An 8,479-nucleotide genomic window follows, 5' to 3' on the forward strand; every position below is an offset into this window, starting at 1 on the left:
TTCATCCTGAAAAAAAGCGACTAGTGGAGTGCTGCAGGGTTCAGTCCTGGACCCAGCACTGTTCAACATCTTTATTAATGACTTGGATGAAGATTTGGAGGGCATGCTTTTCAAGTTTGCAGATGACACCGAATTAGGAAGGATAGCTAATACTCTAGAGGACAGAATCAGAATTGAAAATGACCTTAACAGATTAGTGAGCTGGGCCAAAACTAATAAAATGAATTTCAACAAGGTACTCCACTTAGGCAGAAAAAATGAAATGCAAAGATACAGAATGGGTGATGCCTGGCTCGACAACAGCACATGTGAAAAATATCTGAGTCCTAGTGGACAACAAGTTGAACATGAGCCAAAAATGTGATGAAGCAACTAAACAAGCCAATGGGATTTTGGGCTGCATCAAAAGGAGTATAGTGTCTAGATCGAGGGAAGTCATTGTGCCTTTGTATTCTGCTTTGGTTAGACCTCACCTGGAATACTGTGTCCAGAACTGGACACCACAGTTGAAAAGAAATATTTACAAGCTGGAAGATGTCCAGAGGAGGGCAACTAAAATGATCAAAGGTCTGGAGGTCATGCCCTATTAGGAGTCTTAAAGAACTGGATATGTTTAGCCTGCAGAAGAGAAGGTTGAGACATGATAGCCATGTATAAACATGTGAAAGGGTGTCATAAGAAAGAGGGAGCAGGGTTGTTTTCTGCTGCCCTTGAAACTAGGGACTCAGAGCAATGGGTTCAAATTACAGGAAAGGAGATTCCACCTGAACATAAATAAGAACTTCCTGACCGTATGAGCTGTTCAACAGTGGAACTCTCTGCCTCAGAGTGTGGTGGAAGCTCCTTCCTTGGAAACTTTTAAACAGAGGCTTAATGGCTATATCTCAGGGATACTTTGATTGCGCTTTTCCTGCATGGCAGGGGGTTGGACTAGATGGCTCGTGTGGTCTCTTCTATGATTCTATGAAATGTGCTGCAACCTGTGGGAAGCTGTGTATAAATGTTCTAACAGTTTTTTGTTGTTTTGTCTACTGAAAGTAATTTCGCTTCTCTGATTTACGCTATTTGATTTCTAGGAAGCTGAACTTAGACTTGTGAAGTTTTTGCCAGAGATTCTGACCTTGCAGAAAGACTTGGTGAACAGGTTCCAGAATGTTTCAGAGACAGAACACAGGACAATAAGAGAGTTTCTTCACAGCCTTCCTTCAGGTGAGACCCAACACTGCCCCATACATCTAATAAGCAGGGTATGAGCACAGAAATGAGAAGAGCTCAATACTAGGTTGCATGCTTCAAAAGCAACATTTTAGAGCAATTGGGGAGTGTGTGGACTGTGCAAAATGTCTGTGTATCAGCCACTGCAATATTTTAAAAATCTTTAATGTTTCCTGGAGAAAACATATTCAAAGTTTTTCCATTCTTTTCCATAATCTTGGATCGTTAAGTCAAATGCGGCTACTATTTATCTATAAATTGCATAAACTGCAATTAAAACTAAACTTGTTGAAGGACCATAGCTTTCAATAGTAGAACCATGGACATTTTAAAATATCTGCTGCTGAAAGGAATGGGATGTACAAAAATTTAACGTTAATCAGATTATATCAAAGTTGATAAAACATTATTTTAGTAGTTGGAACAGTCTGAATTAATTATCATTTAACTAGTAGATATGTCTTGCTTAAATATTCTTAAACATCCCACAATGCATGAATAATATAGGGAATTTGCTGCAGTGGGTTACAAAGACTATTCTCGTGTCTTTGATTAGATGCATTCATACTGGATTGAACTATCCGTGACTGTTTGGCATCCTAGCCCAAAACAATGCCTTTATCTCCCTATTGGCACATCCTAAGCATATGTAATCGGCTACTTTAGAAAACTAGATCAACTCTTGATCTGCTACAGCAGGGTTGCTTTCACATTGTAACTCTTTGGACTAGAATTTTCTCTTTTGAAGAGGTGGGAGTGGGGAGCAGAGCTGCTTTTAGGAGGAGCTACACAACTTTCCCATATTGAATGTGTTGTATGGTATTGGCAGGAGGTATGAGACATACTCTGGGAAGCAGGGTGAAAACATTTCTGGACGTGTGGAATAAGCTGAGATCGTCCTTGGAAACCAATGGTGAGCATCCTTTCTACATCATTATTCAACAGTAAAGTCAATATCATCCCATGGAAGACTAGTTCTTAATACTTCTACTTCTCAGGCTGGGTCTCTCCCTTTGCCTATTCTTTTCTTTTCTTCTTATTTTCCATAGCCTAAAAGTGAGATGTGTATGTGTGTTTGCGTTATCTTCTTCTCCAGCACTTGCTCTTCTTTCATGTTCAAGATTAATTGGCAGAGCACAACGTATTGCACTCCTATGTCTCGAATGTCCTGGCCTTACAGTTCTCACTAGAAACACGTAAATAGTCCACAATATGACAGCAAGAAGTGATATCTTTTAAAGTACAAATGATTTAGCAGGAAAGTAGGGATATCTGCCAGTGGTTTTGGGTCTGCTGCTCAGAGTTATTTTGTTGCTACATTGCAGGTGAAATTAAACTTCCCAAAGGCTATTGTGAAGCTGACCTGACACTGGAGAATGAGCTTGAGATCCTTCTGCCTCGCCGGCGAGGTCTAGGACTGTGTTCCACAGCCTTGGCCAGTTACCTCATTGCCCTACACAATGACTTTGTCTACACCATAGAGAAATACACAACAGATGCCAACAGGTATGTTCTGCATTTCCCGGAATTCCTGTTTCCTGCAGCTGTGAGTGAGCCTTGTTGATGCTAAAACAGACTTATTCCTTCTTGCTCCCTTCCCTTTTCATCCCTTCCCAACAGGTACTCGGTGAGCCCTGCAGAAGTGGCAGATCTCCATGTGATCACTTATGAGGTAGAGAGGGACTTGATCCCACTGATTCTGTCAAACTGCCACTACAGCATGGAGAAAGGAGGAGAGGCCATCCAGGAGTTTGACCTGGAAAAGATCCAACAGCAGGTCATCAGCCGATTCCTACAGGGGAAGCCCTTGATCTCACTGACAGTATGTACAACAAAAACCTAATGTTGCTTCTTACCTCTCCTGCTTTCCTGAGAGATCCGACTCCCAACTCATGGGCCACCCACTTTTTTTGTTGTAGGGTCTTCCCACTCTTGTGTACAGGCATGACCGAAATTATGAGCATCTTTTCAAAGATATCAAGAGCAAGCTGACCCAGGTGAGCATCTCAGATGAGGACAGAAAAAAATTCCAGAAAGTGGTTGAACACATTTCCTGTCAAACCCTGTTCAAATTAGGATTAGCCCCATACTGCTCATTGATCAATGTCATCCTGTGATTCTTTACTTAATAAATTAGTCTTCTGGACTCCAGTGAAATTTAAGTATGTGCAAAGTGAATGTTCTTGCCCATGGATTTTAACTCTGCAGGTAGCACTCTGTAACCCCCCCTTCTTATGTAGAACAGGAGTGGGATGTAGAGACTGAGCATAATGTTAAGAGAGTATTTGTTGTGGCTGATTTGCTACGGTGTTGTAGTTTAATCCTAGAGTGCCCATGTGACATAAGTCTCTTCTCTTTACAGCAAAGAGCAGCAGTGATTAAAGTTGATGTATTTTTTTCATCCTCTTAAACTAGAGCTGCCTTCCAAAATCCACAAGTAGCATGCTCATTGGGGAGTTGCAGTCCTACAGTGACATCTGTGAAGCCCTGTCTGTCACTGAAATAATTTTAGGTTTCTTGGCTATGGCTGGAGGTGACCCAGAGATGACTTTGACAGACTATGTTGAAAAAACACTGCAGATGAGTGGTCACACAAGCGCTCATGTGCTCAAGGTGAGTGCAAAAAGATCGGGGTCTCAATTCAAGTGTGTCAGGATAAAGCTGGAAATTTCTCACAGGCCAAGGGTAGTAGTTGGCTTCCCCATTTCAAGCACTCTCTTCATCACATTGGTCCTCACATTGGTGAGTCTCCCATAGCTGTGCTGTTTCACAGGTACCTGGAGGGTTACCAGAGTTGTAGTTCAGGCCTTTTACGTTCATTTCATCTTGCATTTTTAAAATCTTCTATTACAAACTCTCTGGAATTCTCCAACAAGTTAAAAAGGTTCCACATACATCAGCACTGTGCTGATTCAAGGCATTCTGCATCCCAGAGGTGTGGCACAACTCAAGACCTTGTGAAAAATGGGTCAGAGGCAATCTGTAGTGGCAAACCACCTGCAATGCAGCCGTCGAGATGCAGTAGGGTTACTTGTACTATGAGTTTCCTAGGATAGATTAAGGAGAACTCTTTCACGTTCATGGTCATGCCTCTAGAAGGAAAGGAAAGGGGAAAGAAAGGGGAAGGTAGCTAGGTTGGTCAGTGGAGATTCTAGGGAAAATAAAATACATAAAGGTACTATTTTGATAAAAATGATCTGGTCCATGGAACTGACCCTAGGAAGCAGCCCAGTGCCTCAGCCCTGGTCTAGTGAGATCTTTCCTTATTTCCATGGTCTTTATCACTCCTGTTCCCAATAGACCTGGGATAACCTTTTTTTCTTACAAGATATAAGCTTCTATATCTTTCTCTTTCAGACACTGAGTCGGTGTCAGCTGAAGCACTCCATTGCACTGTGGCAGCTCCTTTCTAGCCATAAATCTGAGCAGCTGTTGTGTCTGAAAAGGGTAGGAAACTGTGAATGGTGGGATAAGGTGGGATCTCTTCCACTGTTCCGCCTTCCTCTTCTAACTGTGTCACTCTCTGTACCTTCCAGGATCCCTTTGCGGAGATCAGTGTATCCTACAAAGATGAACTTGCCACAGAAAACATCAAACTCCTCAATGCCTTCCTCATCCAGTTTGGGTTGGAATCCTTCCTCCAAGAGTTGCATGAAATGATCATCCTGAAGCTCAAACATGACCGAGCTATAGAAGAGTTCAAACCCACATGGAGGTAAGAGCCTCTAGAGCTCCATATAGATTTCTTACCGGCTTATTATCCTGCTACTTTCCAGAACTGTGTTCTCTACTGCCAGTGAAGCACACCTTCTTTGCCCAGTGATTCAGCAGAGAAGCTATTTACATGCATGCTTATTCTCCCTAACTTTATTTTCCAGCCTCAAGGATACCTTGATTCCATACCTGGAAGACAAAGAGAGCAGCAGCACCCTTGTGGAAGAATTGGAGACATTCCCGGAAGAGATCCTGCTCCGCCACTGCGTTGCTGCCTGGAAAGTAGCTGCTGCTCTTAAACAAGATCGAAGGCTTGATTAGTGGAACACAACCATTGGGCAGTGGCTGCCCTCCCACTTTTTTTCCAGAAATTATCAGGAAAGGGTATGCAGGATTCTTTTTCAAGCTCCAAGCACAATAGATACATACATAAGTAAAAATATCATGAGGCAAAAAAAAATCTTAACTAAAGAGCATCATATCGTAGTATTTCACTATGTAAGAATAAACAGTGATACACAAACAGAATTTTTCCCTTAAAAAGAGGAAGGATTTTCTTTTTTAAATTTAAGATTACATTATTTTGAAATGCATGTTGAAGATCAATTACATCTGAACTGAAGCCTTTCTGATATCTTCCTGGAACAACCATGGAATAGTCAAACGGTATAGTTTACAGATCTGAAATGATGTAATGCCTTACTAAGATGTCTCCTGCTCCTTGACCTCCTTTAGCTGGGCAAGAAACAAAGTACTGTTTTCTTAACTCAGGGTTTCTAGTTTTCCTAAATGCTACCAAAGCTGCCTTCTGTTCATCAGGGGAAAATTTTCTTACTTTTTTTCCTTGCCATCTCTTTGACATCTGAACAGAGCACATTGAGAACTCGGAAATTGAATTTGGTCATACCACTTCTGCAAATATAATTCAGCACATGCCTCAAACCTAGTGAACTAGACTTTACCTATTATTTTTTCTTTAAGCGGTGATGCATCAGGTTTGTGTCTAGTCTACTGCCCTGCCTGTTTTGTTTTGTTATGTCGACTCAGACACTGTTTCTTACATTTACATGAGTTTTGAAACTATATTATCAAGAGACTGGTTTGCTATATTCACAAACTGACCAAGAGGCTGGATTCCTACTAGGTTTTGTTAACAGGATTTTTGTATTATACTTGGCTCACTGATGCAATTATGTGTTAAGGCTTTTCTATAAGTGGAGTGCCATGTATTGACTTGTAGGGAATATTTTTTAAGACAATTACGTTCTTTGAGTAGCTTGTGAAGAGGAAAGGACTGTGGAAGCGAGTAAGCTTGTTGAGGAAAAACAGTATTTAAACTTCTGTGAGCTACTGCTCTGGTTAACAATATGAAGGATCCTTTATTTCCATTCAAGACCAATGGTGATATTGTGGCCATTGTTAAATATGTTTACTAAAATAATTTTATATAATTATTCTCTCAGGGTAATGGCAATGTGGAATGTAAAAATTCAGCCATTTCTTTAAAAATTACTTTGCCTAACCATGTTTTACTGTTGCTCTATTTGTGTATGCTTTAGAAATAAAAAGTGTATTAACAAGTAGCTATACCATGTGCACTGCTTTCAATGCACTGAGTTTTCTTAAGGGCTAGAATAACATTGAGGTTTTTCTAGTTCAAAGCCAACATTTATTGATAATCTCCTTTGGATACCAAATTCATCCTGAGTGTATATTCCAAACAATTTTCAGCTCATTTTGCACTAACACTTACATTATGCCTAGGACGTTGTGCATCTGTAGCAGGATCGTCTACCATGAAAACATCAATAATGCAACAGATAATGCAACAGTGAATGATTCCCTCCCCACCCCTCTTGGATTATGCATTTACTGTAATGCCATTTGAACTAAGATTGCAGTTTGCTTTATCAACATAGTGGTGTAGCGTAGTCTACCAGTATGTCAGCTTAGAAACCATGTTTAACAAATGTGTCAGATTATTTTTATATTTTTTCTTCTTTAAATAAAAATTGTTTCTTCTTTAAATAAAAATTGTTGCTGCCAATGACTCACGTTGTGTCTTCAGATTGTATGCACATTTTGATGTGAGGAAATATTAGTATAATGAACTTGGGCTGGAAAAATCATTTATATTTAGAGCAGTATTTATTTGTCCCATCCTTTTCTGTTTTTTTTTTTTTGCTATTGGTAAAAGATTTTGCAATTCAATAATCAATGCAGTACGCCTCAGAAATTTTATGACAAGCTTGCTTTCAACTGATCATTTACTCAGCTCAATGGTACAATGTGAATATCATTTATGAGATATAGCTTCACTTATGGTTCCCACATTTGGGCCAGGCAGTTGTTTTAAACCTTTCATTTCTGAAAAGCCCCAGTCGTTGTGGCCTGTAGACAGGAATTGTGTTACAAAAACAAAAACATCAGGAGGACCAAACATAACAGTTCTGTGCAGGGGCAAGTTTTTGAAAACATGGATATTAAATCTAGGGTCTCAGTATTGTAAGGCAAGTCTTCTTCCACCCTTCCTCTTAGGATATTCTGCCCACTGTACTCGCAACACAATATATAATTTGGGCCCCACCTACACTGCAATATAATGCAGTTTGAAACTGCATTATATTGTCAGTGTAGATGGGGCCATGAATAGTATTAGAGTGACAAGATCCTGCCAAACTCAAATGCCGACTGTCCCCACATCTACTCTGGGAGCAGTATTACAGGAGCCAATAACTTCAATCTGGCAGATACACATTTATTTCTCCTTCTTCCAAAGTGATATATGTTGGGAATACCTCCCTACACTCTACATTGGACGAACCAGGGCAGTGTGTTGTTGAAGGCGTTTATGGCCAGAATCACTGGGTTATGAGTTTTCCAGGCTGTATGGCCATGTTCCAAAAGCATTCTCACGTTTCACCCACCTCTATGACGGGCATCCTCAAAGGTTGTGAGGTCTGTTGGAAACTAGGCAAGTAGGGTTTATAGATCTGTGGAATAATGTCCAGGGTGGGAGAAAGAACTCTTGTCTGCTCAATAAAGCTGGTCAATACCAGTTTCCTTTAACATTTCATCAACTAATCCATTACAGTAGAGTCTCACTTATCCAACATAAACGGGCCGGCAGAATGTTGGATAAGCGAATATGTTGGATAATAATGAGGGATTAAGGAAAAGCCTATTAAACATCAAATTAGGTTATGATTTTACAAATTAAGCACCAAAACATGTTATACAACAAATTTGACATAAAAAGTCGCTCAATACGCAGTAATGCTATGTAGTAATTACTGTATTTATGAATTTAGCACCAAAATATCACGATGTATTGAAAACATTGACTACAAAAATGCATTGGATAATCCAGAACGTTGGATAAGTGAGACTATCTGGGGCAGTGAAAACATGAATACCAACCCCAAGTGAACTTCCATGGTAAGTGTCCATTCGGTTATTCCATCTGGCTGGGCTGCTACATGAGCATAAATGTCATAAATAGAAGTCCCAATTAGGCAAGATAATAGTACACCACAACTTGAGGACTATG

General features: G+C 40.2%; 1 protein-coding gene across 4 annotated transcripts in view; it reads left to right on the forward strand.

The window, feature by feature from the left end:
* rnf213 (ring finger protein 213) overlaps window positions 1-6,979 on the forward strand; it is a 164,878-nt gene extending 157,899 nt beyond the window's left edge. For all 4 annotated transcript variants that reach the window (XM_062970800.1, XM_062970802.1, XM_062970801.1 and 1 more), the window contains 9 exons: window positions 1,077-1,209; window positions 2,045-2,128; window positions 2,541-2,721; window positions 2,836-3,037; window positions 3,135-3,212; window positions 3,631-3,828; window positions 4,573-4,662; window positions 4,752-4,930; window positions 5,094-6,979. In XM_062970800.1, coding sequence (XP_062826870.1) covers window positions 1,077-1,209; window positions 2,045-2,128; window positions 2,541-2,721; window positions 2,836-3,037; window positions 3,135-3,212; window positions 3,631-3,828; window positions 4,573-4,662; window positions 4,752-4,930; window positions 5,094-5,250 — 1,302 coding nt within the window. In that variant the 3' untranslated portion in view covers window positions 5,251-6,979. The remainder of the gene's footprint in view (window positions 1-1,076; window positions 1,210-2,044; window positions 2,129-2,540; window positions 2,722-2,835; window positions 3,038-3,134; window positions 3,213-3,630; window positions 3,829-4,572; window positions 4,663-4,751; window positions 4,931-5,093) is intronic.
* The last annotated feature ends 1,500 nt before the right edge of the window (window positions 6,980-8,479 follow it).

Source organism: Anolis carolinensis, chromosome 2, assembly GCF_035594765.1.
Source record: "Anolis carolinensis isolate JA03-04 chromosome 2, rAnoCar3.1.pri, whole genome shotgun sequence".
NCBI classification, from domain to species: domain Eukaryota; kingdom Metazoa; phylum Chordata; class Lepidosauria; order Squamata; family Dactyloidae; genus Anolis; species Anolis carolinensis.